At 46.3% G+C, this 27,728-nt stretch overlaps 1 protein-coding gene across 3 annotated transcripts in view; it reads left to right on the forward strand.

Annotated features, from left to right (window-relative positions):
* Positions 1–27,728, forward strand: part of TIMELESS (timeless circadian regulator) — a 1,506,051-nt gene that overhangs the window by 936,197 nt on the left and 542,126 nt on the right. For all 3 annotated transcript variants that reach the window (XM_069653695.1, XM_069653693.1, XM_069653694.1), the window contains 2 exons: positions 19,302–19,399; positions 19,611–19,737. In XM_069653695.1, the coding sequence (XP_069509796.1) occupies positions 19,302–19,399; positions 19,611–19,737 (225 nt within the window). The remainder of the gene's footprint in view (positions 1–19,301; positions 19,400–19,610; positions 19,738–27,728) is intronic.

Genomic DNA, 27,728 nt, shown 5'->3' on the forward strand with positions numbered 1-27,728 from the left:
AAACGACACCATAGGACAACACTTGGGTACCCAAAAGCTTATCTTCACTGCTGTAACACCAATTTGCCAGACTGGTTTTCAAAACTCTGGCCTGTTGGACAGAGTTTCGGAGGCCGCCTAGTTATAGTGCACACGGATAACTCTGGGAGCTGTAGCCAAACCAATCAAGGTAGTGTTAGGGAGAAAATAAAAACGCTAAAATCCAGCAAAGCTGCTGGGGGACTCACTAGGTTTGGGAAATTAGCCTTATAAGAGAATTCTCCCTAACAGTACTGGAAGGGGTTAATTATATTGCCCCTGGGTCTGTTTTCAAGGGGGCACTGTCCAGTCCCCCCCCTTGTCGAGTTTCTGGCTGGTGGCAGTGGTTACCACGCGAAATATTCCACCAGAATATTCTCTATGGGATTTTCCCATTGATTTTAAACGTACCACTTTTTGGTGCAATGTTAAAGATACCACTGGTTTATTTATTATTAAATTCACGGTTGGGTCTTTTTGCCAGAACTCTTTTCTAAAATGGCGTTCGTGTCCGTCTCTTTAATTCTGACCAAGGTCGAGCCCTTTGTTCCACTTTTTGGCAGGCTTCTCCACAGAAGCCCTCCAAAATGGTGCCGCTCTGTCTGGGTTCCACAGGATGTGTGGGGAGGGGAATTGGCACCCTGGACTGTGTTGCCTTAGCAACTCAAGTCACACTCTATTCTGATTGGCCCAGTGGTGAGCCGCCCGGCTCACCACTTAGCATGTTTGAGTGACAGCTAGGCTGTTGAATGGGGGTTTTTCTCCATTAAAACAGGGCTTTTGGGACTGGAACTTAAGAAGTAGCCACAGGACCTACGAAATCCAAAGAGGGAAGAAGCTGAGCCATCTGCAATGACGACACCACCGGTGGAACCCTGCTGCAACGACCTCACCACTTTCCCGACAAGAGGAGATCTTCTGCTGGAAGAGTCTTCTCCCTCTGAGCTGGTGGGATCAACCAGTTCGCCATTTCGCCTTCCAAAGACGTCTCTTGGTCGAATGGCCCGTGCCAAGCACCCCGGCGGCCAGATAGCCAAGCTTCACCACTTTGACCGTGAAGAAAAGGAACGCACCTTTTACCGACAAACTCCGCGGCTGGTTTCATCCCTGTGCAATGCATCTACTCCAAGTTTCCTCCTCGAAGACATCCTCTCTTCCCCTGGTCGAAACAACGAACAGCAACCACTGCTAGGAACAACTGCCACCGCTGGAGATTCCTCTCTCTTTAAGGTACTGTGTTCCACCTGGCCTCCCTTTCTTCGGATTGCTAAAGGTGACCCTTAAATCCTCGGCTTTCCAACTGGGTTGGCTCCAGACCTTCTAACTTTACTTCTTGAACCACCCCAACCTCTTTTGAACACTGTGCAAAGACATTTAGTACATTTTAAACTGTGTGATCCTGGGCACATTTCGCTTTGCTCCATTTAAAGTGGGCCTGGCCTATGAACTTTGGCTCTACAGTATATACTGCCTTCACTGACTTGCTTTGGACCTAGAGAAGTGTTGGGAATTGTTTTGTCATGCTCTGCATTTTTCTCTCCCTCTCACTTAACTATTGGAGTGCCATCTAGGGTACATGCTCACATCTGTTTTGACAAATAGTGGTGTTTTAACTCTGACTTGTCTAATAGACATAGATAACTATAATAGTCAAAGAAGATACTCCTTGGACCAACCAACTAGAACCCTGTATTCTGCTAGCATTCCAATTATGCGCCCTTCTTCTCCAATCTGAGGTAGAACATCCTCTCAAAGCTCCACAACTGCAAAAGAACCACAATCAAAAAAACCTGACGTGCACCTTGATGTCAGCATTAACAATAGCACTTACTCCATTTTTGAAACTATATGAAACAATTGGTGACACTTTGAAAGACCACACATCTATCCAAGCTACAATGTCAACTAAGCTGACTTTTCTCGAAGGTTACATAGTGGCCTTAGAAGCAAAGAAAATTTCCGCTGCCAACACATAGTTCCAAGATTCACCTCCAACTTCTTCCTTGCAAGAAACAGCATTGAATACGAGATCCACGGGTTCTGTCATGCCTCCCACAAAATCGGAAGGAACACAACTTCACCATTTATCGACTTAACAGTCCTAATGTCTTCTCCGACACAAAAGAGTAGGACTCTCAAAGAAACTATAGAAGTCAATCCCAACTGTAAAGCAAACCTTCCTTTTGAACCTATTTTCCAACAGCAAGTGCCAGAAAGAGACAGCCCCTCAAAAACGCCCATTGTCTCTGCTGAAATTGAAGACCACAGTAAAAGACGTTCGAGAGTCACTCAACGAAGTAATTGAGACAATTAATCAATCCCCAAGAGGTGGTGAAGCCTTCTTAAACAACGAGGACATGATGAACACCACCCAACATATTACGGTCTCACCAACAAGTCCACACTCGGAGCCCCAAGGCAACCCCGATTCTGCCGCAACGCCTCCCCACTCATATTTAAAAACCAACGAAGAACCAGAGAACCCTGTATCTCCATTCTTGACCCTTGAAAATCGAAGACACCGAGTTATCAAGAAGCATAACGTCCTACAAAAGCCTTCACCTACGCAGCTTACACCAACCTCTCAGCCTAGATAAAACCTTCAAAACATGAGAGTAACAAGCGAGACAACCACACCCATCGGTGGAGGACACGACATGAAGACAAACTATGTAGAAGCTCTAGGGACCATAGAGTAAATGCCCAACGAGAAAAAACTCCAATCAGAGACCATATAAAGTCAGCTCCAAAGATCTCATACAAATCCAAAACGGATAAATACCAGACGAAACCCCAAACTCGTTGGATACTAAAATTAGAGCAGATCCCTGGGAACTACGATGAAGTAACGCTAAACAGAAGAGCAGTCATTGACCTATTCAGTTTTATCCCGAAACTACGCTCGATAACATCTGCTGACCTTCAGATAGTTGATCCAAGTCACTACCATTCTAAGGCATCACCGTCCATCAACAACCTTCTAAAATCAGCATTGGAAGACCTGCTAATAATGGGCTACGACTTAACAATCCTCGAGAAAAATAAAACCAAGTGAAAACCGGGAATGTAAAGAGACCCAGGAGTCAAAAAAAGAAAGTGAGCGGTCTAGATCACTACACCAAAAACACTGCAGTGCACCGACGAAAACTAGCACTTCTCCAGGGTCTGGGGCAAGCCTGAAAAAGGCCCACCTGAAAGCTTAACCATTAACACCTTCAAAACAAACTGTAAACTCTGTAAAAATGGCCCACAGAAATCCAAGCCATCAGTAACCCTAGGCTCTCAACCTAGGTCCACACATCCAAAGGTTGTCCAGAAGATCCAAAGAAAAATCCAAAACGAGCATTGTTCTGTCGCAGTTACACCTCCTTCAAGCTCCTCATACAAATCCATGTGGTCGTGGCTGCCGAAAGCCTTAAAGATAAATCGACAAAAATAGCCATCCAAGAGCAAGACCTACAACTCGAGCGACCCTTGGATATCAAACGATCAAGATCAAATAAAAATGTGCTCATGGAATACACAAGGCTTTCTTCACCTAACAACTCCTGGCTCTATAAACCTAAGCCAGTATGACGACATCTGCCTTCAAGAGACATGGCTACTCAAACCTCCTTCCCTTGACGGCTATGTGACGCACACTGTCCTGGCCAAAAAAGGATCTACAGGACGCCCAACAGCGGGTCTACTTATTGCAATCCGAAGTGGACGAGGCTTAACTGAAATCCAAAAACCGAAAGAGAACCACTTCATGCTGATGGTGAAGAAAAACTAATAAAATACAAACAAGGAAGATAGTTGTTATTACAATTTATTGGAACCCTGCCACCATAGACTGTGCTAAATTCATCAGCACGATTGAACTGGAAATCGATTGGGCCCAAGCAAACCACCAACTTGACCATATAGTCACATGCAGGGATCTTGACATCAACTGCCAACCCCCGAGTGACAACACTGCGAACAAACCAAAAAAACAACCAACGGACCAGAGGTCAGCCAAATGGAAAACCTGTTGAAATCCAGATCATTCGTCAACCTCGATTAAGTTTTCTTCGACCCAAACAGATTACCAACTTGGGAAAGAGCCAACTCTATATCAACAATTGATCATATCTTCGTGTCACGATCCTTGTTACCACAAATGACCTCATACACAGTTGTAAGAACATCCGAAAGTGACCACAACGTCTCAGGAACAACTTGGGCCTCGAGCCCTCCGATCAACCAACTAATGAGCGCAAATATCGAGGTAACGGCGCAAGGAACCAGACTCAGGATGACAGAAACGGCAATAACCTCTATAACATCGTCCTATAAAGACCTTAACCAAGTACATCAGATGGAGGTGGACTATACCCCATTGCTGACCACTTTCAGAGTACCACAGGGGGAAAAGAAAGCAATCAATGACTGAACAGAAACATTCTTACGATCAACTGATTGCTGATAAAAAGAGAGCTCTCAGGAAAACAAAAAGGCAAGCACGAAAACTTGATTACCAGCAGGCTTCAAGCATCATCAAAGCAGCCGAAAAAACCTACAAATCATGGCTGAGAGGCCATTGTCATATACTCCATCAACAAGATGCCGAAAACATCTTTAAGGCTATAAACGGCAACCGCGTCAGAGACTTTTGGACTCAACCGTGCCAACTTGACAGAATTGGTCAATCGGCCTGGGAGTCATACTTCGAAACTCTTTTTCAGAGCCCAAAATCTACTCAAGCGATTACGGACAACCGTGATACTCCCTGGATCTGTTTGGACAACATTGAGGACATTCAAGATCTGATCAAAAAATTAAAACCATCACGCGCCCCAGGCCCTGACGGAATCACCAATTTATACCTGAAATCACATCCCGAAGATTGGTCATCATTCCTGAGCCTAATCTTTAGTCGTTGCTCCTCCACCAAGTCCATCCCTCCATCATGGACATGCGCTAACGTAGTGCCCATCTACAAAAAAAGAAACTGGGCAGATCCAGCCAACTATTGCCCTATCGCCCTTCTAGACCCTATAGGCAAACTCCTTGGGTCTCTTTGCTTACAACGTTTCACCTCGTGGGCTAATAAAGCTCCCTGCCAAGATAAACTGCAAACTGGCTTCAAAAAGAATTTGGGCACAAACGCAAACATCCTCATCTTGAGCTCGCTTAAAAGCAAAATACTTGAAGGTCGACCTCGATTATTCATCACTTTTGTTGACCTTACCCAGGCGTTCGATAAAGTTGATAGTTCAAGATTGTGGCTCAAACGTACCCAATGGAAATGCCCACCTGACCTACTTGCGCCAATTAAAGCCCTATACTCCAACACGTCGATGCAGGTCAGATTGAACAAGCAAGGGACCCTCTCTGGGGAAATAATTACGGCCAGAGGAGTTAAACAGGCTTGTCCATTGGCCCCGGCTTTGTTTTGGACATATCTGGGCGATTTCCAGGAATCCGAAAAATCAGTCCGAGCTTTTCCACCAAAACTCGGAGGAGACCAGATCAGTCACCTGCTTTATGCTGACGACCTAATTGTTTTAGATCATACTCTAATAGGCTTACAACGCCGACTTACCAACTTGCAGCCGTATATGGCGGAAAATAACCTGGAAATTAATGAAGCAAAGACAAAAACGATGGTCATTGAAAAAACTGCGAAAAAGAAGGAAAAGATCACCCTCCACTTGGGTACGACCACAATCGAGAGAGTCATCAACTTCAAGTACCTTGGTGTTATTTTGGACAGTTCACCTAAAGAAAAAGCGATGCAAGAGGCGCTTCGCGCTAAAACCACAAAATTGGCAAGCCAAGGTAAAGCCATTGACATCAAATTTGGCCGATTCTCAATCATACCAGTCAGATTTCTACAAAAAGGTCATACCATCCTTGGCCTACGGCGCGGACGCCATGCCGAACCTTCCTGCAGGTTTGTGGCCAAAACTCGAAGCAATTTTCTGGAGATCAATTCTTGGTCTCCCAAAATCAACACCCATCACATTGATTAGATGCGAGCTGATCCTCTCATCTTTGGCAACAATAATAGACTGCAATAGCGTCCAACTATACAGGAAATGTATTCAGAAAGACTTGCCTTACGCCTACCGCCTGATAAATGAAGAAATCCGGCTTGGTACTTGCCAAATGTTGACAAGATGGGAAACCAAGAACTTGTCCGTCCTAAATTCAGTCGGAAGTAACACGGACAAGCTCATAACCAACCCAGTAAAAGTAATCGAAAAGATCAAAGAGCTCGAATGGATTAAGACAATTGAAACTGCAAATAACTACAAAATTTCCAGTTACATTCCCCCGTTTATCAAGAAGTTGGACTCCCTACAATCTTACCTAAGGCTTTTCCCAAGTAGGTTGGCGCGTAACTACCTATTAAAAATTCGACTGAAGTTATTGGAAACGAATGAAGTCTTGGCTACAAGACAACTATCTTTAACCAGCTGTTGCCGAATCTGCAAATCCTCAACTGTAAAGGAAACAATCCGCCACCTCCTCCTGAACTGTCCACGCGAGAAATTCGTTCTTTATACTTGAAAGACAGTTTATCTAACTTCACACTTCAAGATGAGGAAAACAGTTGGAATAAATTGATCGGAGGCGATAAACAGAAATGGCTCCTAGCGACAGTCAACATCTTTCAATACATCTTCAAAGTAATGCTTCCAGCTCAGAGCCTAAACATCGCTCCAACTACACCAACAAACTAATTTCCCTCATAACTTTCTCATCTTTCTTCTTTTTGACTATGTTCGGACTTTTCTTCGGTGTTAGTAAACTATTTTTCTTTCTTTTAGTTTGTTCTACGGTTCTTCAGTTTTTCTTTTTCGAACTACTTGCCACAAAGACTAACTTTTCTTTGTAAAAACAATCTATAGAGATTAAAAAAAAAAGTTAAGGGAGGTGTTTTTACTTTAACTGTTTGAACTTGCTTTTGATTTAGAGTGTTAGTGTATTACCTAAAGTGTGTTTTAAAATAAATAATTATATACTTTTGATACAAAGCTCTGGTCAGTGTTTGCTTGTTCCACTGTGTTTTTGGCCCTATTGTGTATACTCTATATACTGCCTTACTCTTCTTGAGAGAAGTCTGACTGCTCAGCCACAGCTACCAGGCAAATCTGGGTGGTGCAGACTGCTACCAATTGGGTTTACTGCTTACTCCTGTAGTCTTAATCTTTTTGCAGTGTTCCCCAAGGGAACTGCACAGGATTCTGCCTAACAGGTAGCATGGAGAGTGGTCAAGGCTAAGTCTCAGGAGTGAGTGAGTGAGTGTGGTTAGGGGTCCACAATGAGTCCAACACAGTAAGCAATCAAGAATTACACTTAGAGACCAAATAACGCACTGAAAAATTACTAATAGCAGGTAGTAATATCACATAATACTAAATAGTAAAATACATAGATACAATCAGTGAGTTGGTCTAAAACATTCAGTTCAACTCCACAATACTTGACAGAGAAGGTAAGTGAATAACTATTACACCAGCAGTCCACATAATATCAGCCCTAACTTGTAAAGTCTGTTCCTAAGTAGTATGGAGCCTTGTGCCCAGAAGTTCACAAAGTTTCTAATAGTTGTAGGTAGCGCAAACAAGTGAGGAGCAGGGTCCTGTGGATGTGAGGAAGGTTTCAAAGGTCATAAGAGGACATATTCTAGTGAATACGACTGTTCCCAGCTTTCAGATGACTTTTGGTAACAAGTTTTGCGAAAGCCAAACAGTTGTAAAAGTTTCACAAGTTATTCAAACTTTTCAAGGGTGAATCTAGTGGGGCAGGTAAGTATTGCTACAAGTTATCACCCATACTCAGGGTGTGGCTAAGCAGCCATGAGCTAAAATGTGTTCCCGACTGCCTCCTCCTGATCCTTTCTTAGATCCTGAAGAATGCAGATGTTTATACTACAGCACGAATTACAAGAAACGCCAGCGGCTGTGTGAAATTATGAGGAACAGAATGGTGGTTCTCCTGGAAGACACGGAGTAGCGGATCTGAAGTTGCAACAGAAAGAACAAGAATCACGGACTGTGTCGACATTGGACGAAAATGGCCGCTGATCCCAGACGAGAACAAAGGGCAGTGCTGTCCGGCAGGGGGGATGGGCCAGAAGCACGACTGCAATGGATGTTGCCTGCAGACATATGCTAGTGAGGCATGCGAGGCAGTCCCAGTGAAGACGTGCACCCCCGGCTGACCTGAAGCGGGAGAAGACCGGCAAAGGGGCAAAAAGGACGCTGCACGCACGAGCGGAATGCACCCGGTCCCCCATAGCAGGCAGCCCGTAGAAGAGGGCTTGCTGCCAGTGGCTATGCCGACCCCGGCAGCAACTGAAAACACACCATGCGGGACGGGTGTCTGAGCGCGACTGCCCAGAAGATCTTGCCGTGGAGGGAGAGGAAAGCAACTGGAGCCCATAGCCATGCGGGGCAGAAATGACTGAACGGAGGACTCCTAGCAGCTGGGTGCCTTCCGCGGAACGAAGATCTGCAATGTTATAGCAGCATATGGAGCAGCGTAGTGTTGGCGGTAACAATAGACTGGGGCCGCGTACGCGGGTTCCTGCCATGTGAAGAAACACATAGTAGCGGCCAGGTGAGGAGAAACAAAATAACCTGTCCGGGCTCGAAATTAAGCAGATGGAGTTGTGCTATGAACTGTAAGTGATTGGTGAGAGTGACTGATAATATTCTCTCTGCATGCGCTGTGAAATCCTAAATGTGCGAAACCATTTAAAATTGGAGAAGACAGAGCGCCGCGCCCGTAGCCCAAACAAAATGGTGATACCAGAACAAAGGAGCGAGACAACAGTTGGATACATTGTGGCAGAGTGACAGATTCGAGGTGTGGACACAGCGCGGAGGAGTTGCAGAGAACTGAGCGCTTCCCTGAGCAGAAGCTGAGGCTTCAGTGATAGATGTTCACCCAACGTGAGGGGTGATAAAAATCAACGTGTGACTGGGCAAGCACAAGACACGGTGGGGCCGGGACTGTCTACCGGAGCGAGGATGTGTCCCCCCCACCCAAGTGTGCAACCTGGAGAGCAGAGCAGAGGCAGCTGAAGGGCTGGCCCGCAGGAATAACGTATGCATCGTCGGGCTCCCAGAAGGAGAGGAAGGCCAGAACCCCACGGAATATATAGAGACAATGTTGCTGCAGGAGATAAAGGGAGGCAAACTCACCCAGGGGTTTGCGGTGGAGAGAGCGCATAGGGCCCTCACTAGAAGACCACCACTAGGCGCCCCTCCGAGACTAATAATCGCCAAGATCCTGAATTATCGAGACAGGGAGAATATCCTGGAATTCTTTCGGAAAGGAGGCACAATGCGTAGGGCAACAGCATCCATAATGGCATAACCCGACTATACGCTCCAGGTGCAGAGGAAACGGCTGAACTTTGGAACTGTGAAGAGGAGGCTGCGAGATGCGGCTATAGGTACAGGTTGATGTACCCAGCGAGGTTGAAAGTGCTCCACAAGAACAGGGCCTTATTCTTCGAGACGCTGGAAGAAGCGATAGTGGCTGGACGGCCAGAGCTGTCCAGACGAGACAGACCAGCAGAAGGCGGACGGACTGGAGAAGTAAGTATTCTAGGCCCAATATAAGGGGATTAGCATGCGCAACAGACCAAGCATAATGCAGGAACTAAGGGAACCGCCTCTTACACACCAATAGTATAGATTAGACAGGCTACTGATAGTGGTAGCCACCCTGCTGAGTTCCTTGTACTGGCTAGCTGAGACAGGACTAAATGCGGAATCGCCTGAGATCCAGGGATGGAGCTGGGCAAAAGTTGGGGACGGGCAGGGAGGAGTAGTAGTTAGGACAAGGGGAGGGTTGTTTGAAGTTGGGGACTGAGCCTATGGACAGGAGTGGTAGCCTACAAATAAGACCTGGAGACTTGCAAAGGGAGGAGCGGGATGGGATTGGATCATGGGGGACCTGAAAATAATCACTTGGAATGTTAGAGTGCTCAATAGCTACCTTAAAAGAAATAAGGGGATGATGTACCTGCGCAGGCAGAAAATAGACATAGCTCTAATACAAGAGACCCACCTCATAAAAGAAAAATTTGAGGTGATCCGGAAGAAATGGAAGGGAACGGTTGTGGGTACAACTTATTCTGCCTACGCCAGAGGGGTGATTACAGGGGTAGCACCACATGTCCCATTCCAGGTATTGGTCTACAGTGGAAGCAGATGGGAGGATGGTGGCAATAAGGGGATTGGTGGAAAATAAAGAATTATGCATCATAAATGCATATGCTCCAAATCAGGACACTGTGGCATATTGTAAAACCTTGTACAACAAAATAAGCATGTATCTGGGGGGGCAATGATTTGGGGAGGGTGACTTGAACTGTACACTAAACCCGAAAGTAGATAGATCAAATAACAAAATAGGTAGACTCACCCCGGCTGCTAGGGCGTTGCAGACATTGCTGACAGAATTTAGGTTTGTGGACGCATGGAGGTTGTGCCACCCGAAGGATAGACAGTATTCACGTTATTCGGCCCCACAAAATCTGCACACTAGGTTAGATTATATGTTTACTACACAAGAGCTAATGGCAGACATGGTACAGACAGAATATAAAGCGAGGGTCCTATCAGAGCACTCGCCATTGGTCCTAATATGGCAATACCGACCCCCAAGAGCAAGAATACCAACGTGGCACCTCAGAGCGGAGGCACTCAAGGATACAATGTTTAGGGAGGACTTAAGAGAAGAAATAATAAATTACTTTGAGGCCAATACTGGAAGCGTTAAGTTGGCTGGAACACTGTGGGATGCCTTCAAAGTAGTAACGGGGGGGATATTAACAGAATTGCAGGAAGCGGAAATAGAGCTAGAAACAGCACTGAGTAGGGGGTGGGTAACACCATGGAGGACGCTGGAACCATACTAAGGCTGCAACAGAAATGTGCAGGACTCAGGGAGAGACTATGTAATCAAAACTATAAAAAGTATGTGGAACGACAACATGCGGGAGGAAATAAACCAGGGAGGGTGTTAGCATGGTTATACAAAAGTGAGACCCCCAGACCTACAATTAGAGCAGTGACGAGGGAGGATGGAAATATAGTGGACACCCAAGAGGGTGTGAATCGCTAATTTCTAGAGTACTATCAACAATTGTATGGGGATGAAGAGAGAAGCGACTACAGAGAAATAAGGGAAACGCTGGAGGGCATAGGTCCGCCATGAATAAGCGCGGTGCGGGAGGATTTAGATGCCCCGATAACCCTGGAGGAGCTAGAAGATGTGGTAAAGCAGCTACCCACCTGCAAGACCCCAGGGGCTGATGGACTCACTAGTGAATTTTATAAAATATACAGAAGCGAGGTGCTTCCCCCACTACTGGCAATGTTAAATGAGGCATACGAAATGGGAAGGTTGCCAGAGTCCCTGAGAGAGACGATTATCATACCGCTCCCTAAACCTAATAAGCCTGGCAAGGATTGCGGACCTTTCAGACCGCTGTCGATGCTTAATCAAGATGGCAAAATACTTACGGCGGTCCTGGCAAACAGAATTAAGAGGATCATCGATAAACGAATACACCCCGATCAGACTGGGATGTCCCAAACAGAAATATATCCAATAACCATAGACGACTACACCGAGTCATAGAACACATGAAAGGGGACACGGGGGAAATTGCAATTGTATCATTGGACACAATAAAAGCCTTCGACTCAGTCAAATGGTCGTAGCTGCTTACAGCCCTGACCAGCTATGGGATGGGGCCTGGCTATCTTAAATGGGCCAAACTGCTATACAGCGCACCGCTGGCCAGGGTTAAAATGGGAGCAATAATATCAGAGAGGTGGCAACTTAGCAGGGGTACTAGACAGGGATGCCCATGGTCCCCTATGTTGTATAGTTGGTACTAGAGCCCCTGGCGATATACCTAAGGCAACAATATGACATAAAAGGAATTAACATAAAAGGGGAGCAGCACTTAATCTCCTTCTACGCTGACGATATGCTGTTGTACTTACCCGGAAGAATACCTCCAATACATTCTAGAAGTGATGGAGCGATTTGCGTTGCTATCTGGCATAGCAGTGAACCCCAAAAAATCATGCATGTTTCGGCTGGGTAGGTACGTAGGGGTCCCGCGAGACCTATTACTAGTCCTACAAATACCATGGGAGGTCACCACGTTCAGATATCTCGGGATGGACATCTACCACACGGGGGAGGAAGAGCACCAACATAATACTGAGAAAGCGGTCAAGAGTATTGAATATAGTTTGAAATTCTGGGTAATGCTCCCCTTAGCGATGATGGGAAGAGGGGCTGAAAATGGTAGTGCTCCCGAGATTGTTATATTATTTCGGGACCATACCGTACCTGATACCAAGGCGATTTTTTTGCTAGAATACATAGCATATGCAGGGGATTTCTCTGGCATGGGACGAGGAACAGGATTGCCCTTTGGAAGTTACAGAATTCGTATGATAAGGGGGCAATAAAACTGCCTAACTATGAGATCTACTACTTAGCGAGCCAACTACAATACGTGGCAAAGTGGCTATCAGAAGATCCAACCTCAGAATCTAGGTTGTTCAGACGGGAGTGTGGCCCATTTTACCGAAAATAAATTATATGGTTGCCAAAATCAGATGTGAAGGAGCGCTTGGAGATGCTGACACTGGGATGGCAGGTGTGGCGTAGGGCCTGTCGGATAATGGGGAACCCAACTCCGGGCTCCCCGCAAGTACCACTTGTCGCAATGACGGGAAATGAAAGGCGATCAGGAAGCACTGGGAACCGGAAGGGATAGCAACAATGGGAGACCTATAGCAAGAGGGGAGGATAAAAGGATTTGAGACGCTGGTGGAGGAAACGGGGTTGCATATAGGACAATATATCACATATCACAGGATGATGCGGCGAATCCAAGAGACATGGTCCGAAATAGTATTAGAGGAGCAACCGGACCCTGTCAGAGAAATGATATATGATACGGCAGAAGGAGGGCACGAAATATCCAGGATATACGAGCTGGTGATGTCCAAAGTGGGGAAAGAAGTGGTACAACTAAGACAGGACTGGAAGGGAGAAGTGGGGGCCCCTATAAGTGATGGGATGTGGGAGCGGGCCCAAGGGTATCATAAGAAAGTATCAAGGAATGCTAGACTACAGCAAATACAACTGTATATAACCCACAGGGCTTATATGACACCCCAGGGGATAGCTAAATTTAAAAACGCAGAACGACAAACATGCTCTCAATGTGGCAAGGAAAACGCCGGGATGACTCATATGTTCTGGGCATGTCCAGAAATTGAGAAATATTGTGGGGAAGTAGCCCACAAATTGGAAGAAAAAGGGATACAGATAAACGTTGAAGTAGCATGGGCATGTCTGATAGAGGGGGGGTTCCCAGATCACGTAAACTTAAACATGTAAGTAAACTAATAGATTTGTCATATATACACTTGCGAAGCGCCGAATTGCTATGGGATGGAAGGCAAGTCATAGGCCGAGGATAGAAATATGGTGGAAAGAACTGCAGAAATGGGCAGAAGCTGAAACCGCAGTGTGGCAGGAAGCAAGTAACACTGGAGGGGAAGAAGCAGCAGAAACCCTGACAGCTTGGAAACATCTAATGAGCACACTGTTTGAGCCCACACAGAACTGGTCGAGCAACCAGGACTCAGAAGAGAGTACAGCTGAGAGAACTTCGCTGCAAGGTGATGAAGCATAGCGTGAAGTAGAGTAGGCTCAGTTGGGGGGGGGGGGAAATGGGAGACGCAGTAGACATTGACTAAGTTGTTAAATATTTGTAATATTGTAACATGTACTGCAAGTTTGGTTGTTGGTTGTTTGAAATAAAACTAATATCATTTTATCACCCATACTGATTTTTCTCCAGACTTGGCAGGTCATTGGAGGGTCGCGTAAGGTACATTTTCCTGCCGTTGGTTCCGGTTGAAGGTCAGGAGCTGCGGGTGCAAGAAGAGTACCGGGCAGCTTTGTGCAACCTCTTCTTGGCAAACAATGCAGCAGGCACTGGTGCAGTGCTCTTTTAGGACGGGTGACCAGATGTGAGAATGCCGGTTTCAGGGACGGTCACCATTGCACCGCGACAGCAGGGGATACAGATGTTGGAGTCGAAGTCTGTCCTCTGTCTCAGGCCCCGTTGATGCTAGGATGCCGAATGTTTGCAGGAAGGACTCTTGTAGGACGAACCGATGACCCATCGAGTTCTGAGCCGAAACACAGAACGACTTATACGGCTGTAACCCAAACTGTAGCTGGTCAGCCCAATGGATGGCCCAGGGACACTTCCAAGGGCAACTTGTTGTTACCAAAAGAAATCGAGAGTAGTTGTTCCCACCACTGCTATGGGTCGAAGCACTGATGAAGGTCTTTTAAGATTCCTAGCCAGTCATGGCGCCACCGGACTGCAGCAAAAGGTGGTTGCCAGGCCTTCCCAGGATTGGTCCACAGGTCGTCCGAAGTCTTCACAGCTATGCAGGATACTTGGCTGTGCCCGGGATCTCTGGGCATTGGCTGCCCCACACACAAACACACACCCCAGCAGTGCTCCAGTCAGGACCACCGTCGGTGAAACTCACGCCTACACTCCAGACGGTTTGTGTATTGGGACCAGCCAGTCCAAACCCACTTCCTTGCTTGCAACACGCATGGCTTTCACTAGCCCACGAAAACTAAGGCTTTCCCTTTGAATTGCATGACCAAAAAAAGGAATTTCCTGACCTGGCAAGGCAGGAAGAAGGCCAACAAACAGAATGGCCATAAGAGCAAGCGAAAACCATGTGGCACAGCCTTGTTAATATACTAGCCACACTTAGTAGCCAAATGCGGTAAAGCTAAAATAAAGTAAAAATAGTGAGAAAGTAACTGCTTCCATCAGCTTGTCTTTAGGCACATTTTAAAATAACCAAGAAATCTTGGTCCCGTCTGCTTTCCACTTGAACAAGGAAATAGTACTTCCTATGTTTTTTCTCGATCCCAAGGACTAAGCACAGAGAGTGCTGCACTGCCTGGATCTCAGGCGTGCCCTGAAATCCTACTTGAACAGGACCAAGGGCTTCTGCAAATCGGACGCCCTGTTTGTCACTTTCAGAGGCTCAAGACCAGGCTATCGGGCTTCTAAAGCTTCCATATCCAGCTGGATGGTCTCTGCCATCAAGGAAGCGTATGAGGGCCAGCACAAGCCGCTTCCGGCCAACATGCATGCCCATGCTGTCAGGGCCAAGGCAACGGCCATCGCATTCCAGCGCCATGTCCCTTAGCAAGTCATAAGCAGGGTGGCCACTTGGGCTGCTCCCTCTGCTTTCTGCATGCATTACTGTGTGGATGCCGGCTCTAGATCTGATGTGGCTTTTGGACAGGCGGGTCTCAGGAACCTATTTGCTTAAGGAGGGTCTCCTCTCCACCCTGGGGCTGTAATCAGTTGTAATCGCCCATACAGTTTGGAGGAAAGGGGATGGGACGTAAGAGTAATGAAGTTACTCACCACAGTGACTAACATACTCTTAGTCCCCTTTCCTCCATACGTCCCACCAACCTCCCCCCTAATAATACTGGTGTCATTAGGCAATGTTAAATCTATTGTCGATGCGTCAATGGGGACTGAGGTGTGGAGTCAGGGCAGCACCCCTGCATGCCTCTAAATTTAAAGGGGGAAAAAGGTTCAGTCTCTTGGAAGGGACGCCCATACAGTATGGAGGAAAGGGGACTATGGACTTAGAGTAAGTTAGTCACTATGGTGAGTAAGTCATAATTTCGTGAACTCTGCACCTCCCTTTCCATTCTCCCCTCTGGTCCTACCCACTCAGCTGGACACTCTGGATGCATTTATCCACACAGATCTTTTGCTCTCGCCCACACTCCTCACTCTCCTCCCCTGGTCAGACCACTCCCTCCTCTCCTCCCACCTGGGCCCTCTCAACACTCCAACCACACCTCCCCCTGCCCTGCCAACCTTGTTCATGGACATCCACCTGATGAAGCGAGTGTCAGTTGCTGCCTTTGCATCTACCTTCATCCCACCCTCTCCTCCCACTGCAGACTCTACCTCTGACTCTGCTCTTAGCAACCGCCATCTCGAACACTCTTGCCCCAGTCATGAGGATCCGCCTGAAACTTAACACTTGGTTCGGCTCCAAACTAGCAGACCTGAAGCGAAAATGCAGAGCTGAAGTGGCAGACCACTGGCTCATCCTCTGGCAAACTAGCCTGTCACCTTCTCCAAAGTCAATACCACCACCACCACACCATTCGCTATAAGAAAAGGGCCCACATCAAAGCCCGTGTCTCTGGAGCATCTAACAATACGGCTGAACTCTTTAAAATCTGTAAGGAACTAGCCAATCCTTCTGCAGTATCCACCTGACCTCTCCACTCTCAGGCCCTCTGCACTGCACTAGCCACCCATTTCACTGCAAAAACTGAGCACTATTTCTTCCTCCCCTTATCCCACTCCTCCTTCCATCACCCTGCCACTCCTGACCTCCCAACCTCCATCAGCCTTTCTCTCCTATCACATCGGACGAGGTTGCTAGAGTTGTCTGCTCTATAAAGGTCTTCTCCAAACAGGTTTCCCCCTGTTCTTCCAGAGCTATTGAGGACAACATCGGCTCCCTTGCCCCTGCACTTGCTGATTTCTGCAATCCTTCTCTTGCCACTGGGTCTTTTCCCCTCTTCCCTTAAGCGCTCTCTTGTGCACCCACTCCTGAAAAAAACCTTCTGCCGACCCCTCATGTCTGGCTAACTACCGCCCCATCTCCATCACTCCCTTCCTTGAGAAACTCCTTGAAAAGCTGGTCTACCACCTACTGGCACAGCATACAGAGCTTGTTGGTTACCTACACAACCATCAATCTGGATTCCAAGCATCCAGAGGCATGGAAACTGATCTTCTGAACACCCTGAAGAACTGCTTGCATCTCTTGACACTAACTCTCCCGCTGTTCTCACTCTGCTTGATCTTTTCGCGGCATTTGATATGGTCAATCACGCTATCCTCGTAAAGCAGCTCCATGATACCCTTGGTATCTCGGGATGGGCACTGGACTAGCTGACCGCCTTCCTCACTGACCATCCCTCCCAAGTCATCCTGCGCCCTTTCCCCTCTCCTACCTCAATCTCACCTGTGGCATTCCCCAGGGCTCTAACCTCTCACCCTGGTACTTTGACATCTATCTCGCTCTGCTTGCTCACCTTATCTCCACTTTCTCCACACACTTTCAGTGTTATGTAGATGACACCCAACTCTTCTTCAAACTTCCTTCTGATGCTGCACCCCCCGCCCCCTTTCTCTACCATTCCTGACTGCCTGTCTGCTATCCAGTTCTGGTGTACCTCCAATGATCTTTCTCTCAATGCCAGCAAGACTGAGATACTTCCTATTGGGACTCCTGCTTCCTCTTTCCTCCCTTCACTTTGGCCACCCTCTATGGGCTCCCCCCTTCTTCTGCATCTGAAGCCAGAAACCTTGGAGTCATTTTCAACTCCTACATCTTTCCTCCCTCACATCTTGGACCTTGCCAAGAAGGCCCATTTTCAACTCCAATTCCTCAGAGGTATCCTTCCTTTCCTCACTTTTACGCCGATCTCAACGTCTCTAGAGCTCTGGTACTCTCAAGGCTTGACCGTTGCAACAGTCTCTTCCTTAATCTCTCTACCCCCTCCAGTTTATCCAGAATAGGGCTTCAAGACTTATCCTTGGATTCAAGCCCAGGGACTCTATCTCTCAGCCCTAAAACCCCTCCACTGGCTCTCAGTTGCCGCAAGGATCAAATTTAAATCCCTCTGCAACATCCATAAGGCTGTCTGGGGCCAAGCACCAATCTATCTATAGCTTGCTCTTACCAAATACTTTCTTTCCAGATCCTTGCGGTCCTCCGTCTCCAACCGTCTGCATGTCGGGTGCTTTTCCAAGCAACGAGCTGGTGGCAGATCTCTCTCCTTGGCTCCCTCCTCTGGAACAGCTTCCCCCCTCCTCTCCGTCATTAGCCGGACCGTCTCAAATTCCGGAAGCTCCTCAAGACTTTCCGCTTCACCCTCTCCTTCCCCCTCTCACTCCTGTGTTAATGCCCCACAGTTGCTGAGATGGGTGGCCTGGGACTCTATGTGCTAAATCGCCTTTAGCCTTTCGCACCATCCTAGCACCTGGCTTCAGGCACCCAATCCAACGGCTGTGTTTCCACAGGTCAGGACTTATTAATAGCAGGTGACCGCTTGGCACATAGGGATCTCTGCCAGACACTTCCTGTTGCACTCCGTGGCACTTCCATCTGTGGAACTCCTAACACTTACCCCCTTCCCTGTCCCGCTCTTTCCCTGCACTTGCATGTTCTGAATGCTTACACGGCACAGTAGGGCCCCCCCTCTTCCCTGATCTTCTCTTTATTCTTTTGCCTTTGTTCCCCTGTCCCCCCCCCCCCCTTTGTCCTGTGGGCGCTTTAAAACACAATTTTTGTATGTATAAGCGCCTGCACAAAAAATAAAAATAAAGTTTCAGCCATCTGTTATTGTAAGTCATTTCTGATCAAAATGGGTATCCCTGTTCTTCAAATAAATACAATCTAAGCCATGTTTCTATTGAATAAAATTGAATACATTCTTGTTTTTTTGCTTTGCATTTTGAGATTGTCATGTTATTAATTTTAGTAATTTCAGAGCATAAAGTTGTATCACGCCTTTTATGATACCTATGTATGTTTATACATTGATGCATAGAGAATTGTGTGCTGTCACTTTATAACATATAACTGTCTTATATGACATATAAAAGCTGAAAATGAAATTAAGAATTGCTGAAGGGTTGCATTGACTGCTCTGGCCATTTTACAACTTGGAGAGCCAAGAACACATTTAGTGAAGTGATGTATCTGGGACATAGAAATGGAACCAAAGAGAGAAATCTCCCCTAACCTAGGCAGTGCCTGCTGTTTCACAGCTTCATTTGCATTCAGGAAAGAAGCTCTCAAAATCTGATTTGAAGACTCTGATGCGGTTTGGGAAGCGGAACAGGCTACTCAATTATGGGGTTAGCAAGAAAAAGAGTAAGCTGAGCCCACATGAACTTGTGTGTTTTGTAGCATGTATATCCCCTTCAGAGAGGGATTTGGGTGTTACTTGGGAGTGTTACTAAAAGGTGCCTTGAGTGTTTTGATGGTTGGGTATGTGTTTTAACACAAAGGATGTGCATTGCACATCAAAAGGGTTCCTCTTAACTTAGTTGCTATATATTCGACTGCCTTATATTCTCACGTGGGCGTTGGTCCTCTTTGCAGGGAGGTGTGGCCAGAAGGTGATGTGTTTGGCTCTCCTGATCTAGATCCTGAAGAGGAGTTTCAGCTTTTACGGCAAATTCTTTTTGCCAACCTACCACGTGAGTTATGGCCTTACAGTGTATCCCGTTATATACCCTGTTGCTCCTTCTCCTTCCTCTGTTCTCCTTTAATGACCTTAGTTACAATCCACAACAACACACCCTATTTCAAAGCTTTCTTCTTTTACATTTTCAAATCTTTCTCCACCCTCTCCAAGTCACTTGAGTATTTAGTGTAATTGATTGTCTATTTGGTGCTCTCGATTACTAGGTCAAACACCGGCAGCAGCTGCTGAAGCAGAAGAGTCTGATGAAAATGGCGGCGAAGAAGAAGCAGAGGAGCTGGCTGCTGTCCATGTGTCTGAGCGAGAGTTCAATTTTCTGGATTACCTTAAACGGTAAATTAAACTTTCATTAGGACTCTTGCCCTTTAAACTTGTGGGCTAGCTAGCCACTCGAGCATCTTACGAATACTATGGCAGCGATACCGGGCAGGGCCCAGAGTACATTACATTAAAAATGGTACTCAAATATTTGCGGGTGCCCCTGTTATGTATATGGAGCCCTGCCCAATCTTTGTTAAAGTCCAGTGGGTGATTGACACGTAGTGAGCCATTTGTGTTTGTTAAAGTGAAGAAAACACCCATGCTGTAACTTTACAGTTGAATGTTTCTTTCGAATTCAACTGTACAGACACAGCAACAATGTCTTATTTTGCTGCATTTCTACTTCCATTCAGCTAAACTGGGCATGTTTGCCAGTGGTGGTTTAACTTTCATAATACTGACGTGTGTCTGCCTTATAAAAGTTATAACTCCGCAGTGTGTGTTTGGAATTCACTGCTCTGACTGCAGTAAACAAACACAAGCTACTTCTAGGAAAAGAGGGCCTGCAAGCATGCTGGACGGGGTGCTGATGTTTGATCATTGCCTTCGGGACATTGAATCAATCAAACACACACGTTAAAAAATCTTGAGGGTGATTGGCATGTAGTGAGCATTTGTGTTTATTATTATCCTCTTTTGGCTGGATTTCTTTTCACTCATCTTAAATTTGATTTTCTTTGTATGTTCTTAAATCTCTTCGCAACCTTTCTCCTAATCTTTCTTCATTGGTTTCTTTTTACATTCCCTCTCGTTCTCTTCCTTCTCAGTCTCTCTTCTCACTGTTCCTCGCCCACCCAATGTGTTCAATATCATTTTCGTTCTATTTCTGTACTTTCTCCTTTGCATTGTGATACTATTTCTCTTTTTTCTATTTCATCCTATTCTTTTTAGTTCTGCTCTTAAATCTCATCTCCTTTCGTTTTTGTGGTTCATAAATATTGTTCCGTGATGTGATGATTGTACAGTGCTTTGGCGTATAGCGCTTACTAAATCCAAACTAAATCCCAAATACAAAATGGATAACTGCAAGAGTTTTAAAAAACAGGACTTTGAAGCACTTTAGTTGCTCATTTTACATTTCAAAATTACTTGTAATGAGTTGCATTTTTGTATTTGTTTTTAGGTGTAGCCACAGTGTTCACATACACAAAAGTAGAGTTCACGCCTCCAGTCTCAAATCTGCAGCAAATGTAGCAGGATGATGACCATCTGCTTTTTTCGTTTGTATTGACCTGGGATATGGAAGTCCTGCTAAATCAATGGCTGGTCCCAACCGGGCATATAAAAGTAGCATAAAGTAGTTTTTACATCTGGTCAGACGATGGAACATTGAAAGGCTAGGTTAGCAGGGTGGCAGTGTACAAAAAATGAAGTAAAAGAAAAAAATGTTGCCCTCTCTGCCGCAGGGCTTATAAAAATAGCTTCTGGGACAACATCCAGAGAAAATGTTTGGAAAGTACACTGTTTTTTTAATACCGTAAACAATCGCATAGTTCGAAATTCAAGCATTTGATTGCATGGGTGTACTGGATCAAGTATCGTGGATGCTGGTAGATGTGTGGTAGAAAGTTCCTGCCAGCAGTCGGTACAATACGGGAGAAGACAATGTATTTCTATTCAAATATATGTGGGCCTATTAGCAAGAAAATTCCAAATCGATTCTTAATGCAAGATAACAGCAGTGGGACTCAGAGCATTAGTGAAGACTGTCTAGTACAACCCTACATCCAGTGCTCAAATATTGTTAGGCGATGGAAGGAACATGACAGTAGATCAGCTATTATGTCAATGCTGCATGTTAGTGGACCTGTGTAGGGCTGTTATGAACCTGCATTTTTTAACATGGCATGTGTTTTGACCTAGAACTACTCTCTGGCGACTAATTTTGAGGACAGGATTCTGAGGAATGAACAAGTGAAATGGGCCAATGTTAGTCTAGACTAACCTTTTAACTAGGGAGTCCTTGGCTCCTAATTCTAACGTTTTAGGAGCAAAATCATATTTTTAGGGGCCACATTTAAAAAAAAGATTTCAAATTTAACTTTAAGCTGCAAAAATACAAGCACAATTATTTCCTATTCCTTTAAATCAATGAGGAACAAAAATGAATTCGTTATTTACTTACCTTTCTTGCTTTTGTTGAGCCTGTTCAGTCGAACATTAAGGGCTGCTACTTTGCAGTCAGCTCTGCAAGAAGTTATTGCGGTCCTACAGATGTTAGAGAGATTTTCTATTTGCAAATCTTACCCTTTGTCCTGTGCTTCCCAGCGCAACTTCTGGACTCAACTGTATTTTTCTCATTGAGTTTGAAGGTGAGTGAGTCTTTGTCGTTCAACTTGTGCATTTATTTTGTTTTGGGGACATTGGACCCTCTTTTTAATTCAAATTTTTAAAGGGGAGCTCCTGGACTGTCCACACTTCTTGCGCTACAAAATATCCACAAAAACATGCGTAGGCATACTGCCATTAGTTATTTAATATTATAAAAACAAACTGTCTAAATATATAAGCAAGACAAACTACTTCAATAAAACACATAAACAACAGACACATTCCAAGGAAATGAGGTGATGTGCTAAAGAGTGTGAAGTTCCGTACCTAGACAAAAAGATCCTATGTGCACATTTTGTAAAAGGAAGAAATAGGGGCATTATGAGATTTTAAAGTATTGCAAACAAAAGTGTTTCTTTCACAGTATAACCCTGCTGCATCGATATTCTGAATCGAGTGCAAATTCTGGAAACCGGGGTGTCATCCTGTCTGTGGTCCTGGTGCGCGTTGATTTATTTTTTTCAATTTATTTTATTAGGTTTTGCAAAACATAATATACAACTTTTACATTTCCGTTGAATAATATTAAAACTGGGCACCCACAACCCCTCCCTTCCCCATCCTTCCAAAATAACATGAAGTCATTAAACCAACTTTTCGTTCCAACCACTCCCGCCCGACTTCCCTCCTCCCCTCCCCTGGAACGTTGTCCCTCGCATTGATAAGCTCAATTCCTTGTTCGTGTCCTCTATACTAGCGTGTGTGCTCTTGGTGAACACTTTCAGAGTTAACAACTGTCCCTTCCACAACAATTGTGGAAATGGCATCATTTTCTATTGGCCTTCAGATGGCAATCCTTTTCGGCATGAGCCCTACAATGTATTTGTAGTCGTACACAAAAGGGTAGAACAACTTCTATGTCCTCTCTGATGGTTCCTGTGGGCTACCACCAACATATTCCTTCACAAAATTGTTCCAAATCATCTCGTATTGTGCGGTGTTCCCGTGGAGTGATGCTGTGATTCTCTCCATTACACAAATATTTGTGGCGACTGTAACCCATTCTCTCTTACTCGGTTGGGATTCAGCTTTCCATTTAGGCACCAGGCAAGCCCTCGTCGCCAGGAGGAGTGGAGCCACTATTCTGGTAAACCTTCTCACCTCCCCTTCACACTCTTCCAAGCCAAATAGAATTAAGAGGGGTGCCATCTCCCTGGTGATCCCATCAACCTGCTTGATCCACCCCAGGACCTCATACCAATACACCTTCACCCGGGGGCACCCCACCACATATGCCAGTAGTTGGCCTTCTCCCCACGTTGACGCTAGCACTTGGGACTAGTTGACAAACGTTTTGGATAGCCTTTCAGGGTCATACTGCCACCTGTGGAGAAGTTTGATGGCATGCAACTTGTACTGTGCCGCTATGGATGTTTGGGAGGCTCCTGTGCAGATCTCTGCCCATAATTCTGGATCTAATTCTATTTCCAGGTCCCACTCCCACCTTTCCCTCAGACGAGCAGTGGAACCCCTCCCTGCGTGTATCAGGGCTTTGTACATGGCCGAGATAAAATATTAGGTTTCTGTCGTAGTATATAGTAGTTTCTCAAACTGTGTAAGATCGCGCTGTATCCTTTCCTTCCATTCTCGCCTTGTGAGGACCCCCTTAAGTTGCAGGAAAGAGAACACTGATATTGGGTGTATCCCCAAAGAGTCTTCAAGTTCAGGGATCATAAGGAAGTGTCCCCCTCTCCAGAGTTGCCCCACCCTCTCAAGTCCTGCCTCGAACCATGTCTGGAACCGATCAAGATTCGGGATCTGGTCACGGATTTCCAGAGCCCATATATGGCTCAGAGGAGATTGTCATGTGGTTATTCCTCCCTCTCATATTTACCCCTTCCCTTCATATCCCCCATAATGTGCCCAGTATTGGGTGGTTTCAGAGCCTTCTGAGCAATTTGTCCCTCAGGACCCATAACCACTCCGACAGTGGCCTGTGCAAGGTTGCAATTAGCAAGATCCACCCACTGCAACCCCGTCCGTCCTTTCAAGTGGGGAACCATAACCCTCAGTTAGAAGGCCAGAAAGTATTTTTAAGGTCGGCAAGACCCACTCCCCCTTTTGCCTTAGGTAAAACGAGGGTATCATAGGCTATTCTTTCTCTTTTCCCCTGCCATAAGAACTTTAGGGTGGCTCTCTTGGTTTCACTTAAGAATGTCCCTGGAAGATGTAGAGGAAGCATTTGGAACGGATAGAGGAATCTCGGGAGGCACACCATTTTGACTGCATTTAGCCTTCTGATCTCTGATCCATGAGATTGTGAGGTGCTGCCATTTCTTTAAATCTTCGTGTAAACTAGCTATGAGGCTAGGGTAATTGGCTTCATATAGTGTGTTCAAGTCCTGTGTCAGGTTTATCCCCAAATAGCGGAGAGTGGTTCCACCAATTTTAAGGCCAAGAGTGGTTAATCTGTTGGTGGTTTCTGCGTCAGGTTCTCTTAGCGGGCATAATATTGACTTGGATCGGTTGATTTTAAAACCTGAAAGTGCTCAGTAACTATTTTATCAATTGTATCGCCCTTGGTATTGACATCATGGAATTTTTTATGTGCAGGAGAATATCGTCGCCGTAAAGGGCCACTTTATTCCTTCCCGTTCACCTGCAGTCCCTCGACCTGCCGATCCATTCTAAGCCTCTGAGCGAGGGGCTCCAGGGAGAGTGCAAACAGTATCGCACAGAGGGGCAGCCCTGTTTCGTGCCTTACTCCAGATGGAACCACCGCGAGTACTCTGAGTTGGCAGCTACCGATGCCTTCGGTGAAGTATATACAGCTTTGACCCCTTTCCTAAATGTATGCCCCAGTCCCACTTTCTCTAACACCGCCTCTAGAAATCCCCATTCAACTCTATCAAACGCATTTTCCGCATCCACTGACAGTAGAGCGGGGTCCCCTGTCATTTTCACGGACTCATGAATAAAGTGCAGTGCTTTGCGCATAGTATACGCTCCCTGCCTCCCTAGGATGAATCCCACCTGATCAGAATGGATCAGTCAGAGCATGTGGATTTCGAGTCTAGCAGCCAGCACTCGTGTATAGATTTTAGCGTCGATGTTCAACAATGAGATCGGGCGGTAAGACCCACATTGATTAGGATTTCTACCTTCCTTGGGGATCACTGAAATGAGTGCCTCCGAAAAGGAGTCTGGAGCCACACCGTCAAGAGGATATCGTTAAATAGCTCCACCATAAAGGGGAGCAAAGAGGACATGAACGTCTTATAAAAGCCGGCCGTACACCCATCGTTGCCAGGCGCTTTCCCCATCCGTAGCCTCTTAATCACCTTCTCGATCTCCTCACTTGTAATTGGGGCATCTAATAATTCCCTATCTTCGTGAGAGAGCTGTGGCATGTCCACCCCTTGCAGGTATTGGCCTATCTCTGTTTGTTCTTTTGGCGTTTCCGACTTGTATAATCCCTCATAGAACATCACGAACACCTCTAGGATTTCCTTCGGGTCTGTTGTTAACGCACCCACCTCCCTCTCTATGCTGTGAATCGCTCATTCAGCACGTTGCCCTCTTAATCTACCCGCGAGTAGGGCGTGTGCCTTGTCTCCCTTTTCATGGTGTTTTTGTTTTAGGAACTGAAATTTGCGAACAACCTGGGCCGCCTCCAGGAGCCGAAGCTCCTCTCTTTTCTGCTTAGCTTCAGCTACCTTTTCTGCTCGATCCTCGTTGGATTCACAGGCAGCAGCGTCCAGCTGTGTAATTTTCTCCCTCAGCCTGTTCTCTATCAGTGCCCTCTCGCGCTTCTTTCTCAGACCTTCCCCAATCAATATCCCCCTCCATGTCGCCTTACCAGCTTCCCAGACCGTTCTCTTGAGCACTTCCCCCTGTATTGTGGAGTTCAAAGTATTCCTCTATCCCTTTCTTCACGGAATACTTGATCTTTCCACAGGTTCTCATTACAGTGCCATTTCACTCCCCTGTGCGGTAAGGTCCGCAGATTAATATTGACAGTGACCATATTGTGGTCCGACCATGAAATAGGAACTATTTCGGAAGCAGTAGCTACTTGGCCCACTCCCTGAGAAAGGTATAAATAAGCTATTCTGGTGAACGTGGAGTGGGGTGATGAAAAAAAGTGTATCCCTCGTCTGGGTGCAGTGCTCGCAAGATGTCCTGTAGTTCATGTCCTCAACATCTCCACTACCCCTGCTCGGCCACCATCTGCGGGTTCACATGATTGTGGGTTGCCGGACTTCCTGTCTAATTCGGGGTCTATCCATAAATTAATGCCCCCCCCTAATACCACGTAGCTTTTGGCTTCCAGCATCATCTTTGGAATTGTACGCTGTAAGAATGTATTGTCCCGTATTTGGAGCATAGTGTCGCAAATGTGCATATTCTGTCACATACCTTCCCCATGATCACGAGAGCCCTCACCTCTTTATCCGCCTACACCTTGGCCTCTTCCAGCTTCAACCCTTTCTTTATTAGCATTCCCACCCCTGCTTTCCGCAGGGGGCAGGAGCCCCACTACTCTGTTCCCAATCTGGGATGCAGGACCCTGCGCTCCTCCCCTCGCATGTAATTGGGTTACTGGAGGAAGCGCACGTTCAATCGTGCCCGCTTGAACTCCCTACAGACCAATGATCGCTTTGTGGGTGAATTAAGGCCCTTTACATTGAGCGTGCCCACTCTGAAAGGTCCACCCCCCTCCCCCAGGAAATCGGGTATTGTCACCATTTCTTCTTTCATGTATGTATCATTCACCCCATGAGCCCACACCGCTATCTGTCATCTTTCCTCAATGTCCACCACCCAACTCTGGGGCAGCCTGTTCCAGTTCCCTCCTCCCCCTCCCCAACCCTTCCCTCTAGGCGTCCGATCCCTCCGGGTCATCTGCACCAGGCCGGTCTCAGACCACCAGCGGAGACCGCTCTGCTTGCGGCCCCATCTCATAATGTCCCACTTAACCTTGAGCCCAAACTCCTCCCCTTCCCCCACCCTCAACAATCTTATAACAAGTAATGTTTATTAGAGAATTCCTCACCCTCATCACTATAGGTTATGCCCTGGACAGGCTCGTCCCTCCTTCAGGGCCACACCTCCCCAGCAGTGGCCCGCAAAGGTGCGCATGTCTATTGGTAGATCTCACCTAGCTGTGAAGCTGCTAACTTGGCACTCTTGGTGCTCGACCACCGGTATCTCCGGTATGCCTCTAGAAAGTCATCTGATAGTCTTCCATCGCGGGTCCATGTGCGCAAGTACCTACTTCCACGGCACACCTGTGGTTACCCACTTAATGTTCCATGTCCGGGGACACATTCATCCTCCTGAATTTCCTCGACCCAGGTATCCGTCCTCGTTTCGGGCCTTTTATTCACCATTCTCGGTCATCTGTCTTCCTTTCTTCACCATTAGCATCCTCTCCTGGTGCGCCTAGTAAAGCAGCTGTACAGCTCTAGATATCTCTCTCTGATTTTAGTCTTATCGTGCTACCTTCCCATTCAAATGTAAGCAAGAAGGGGTATCCCCAACGATATCAGACGCCCTTCTCCTTCAGCCATTTATTGAGCGGGACACATTTTCTTCTCATTGCCAGTGTGAGGGCCAACAGATCGAATTCGATACCTTGGCTGTATCCAGGGAGATCTGTTCACTACGCTTAGCCTTCTCCAGGACCCTGGCTTTATCCGCATAATTGTGGAACCGCGCCAAGACTATCT

The sequence above is a fragment of the Ambystoma mexicanum genome, chromosome 3q (assembly GCF_040938575.1).
Source record: "Ambystoma mexicanum isolate Mex_15411 chromosome 3q, UKY_AmexF1_1, whole genome shotgun sequence".
In the NCBI taxonomy this organism is placed as follows: Eukaryota; Metazoa; Chordata; class Amphibia; order Caudata; family Ambystomatidae; genus Ambystoma; species Ambystoma mexicanum.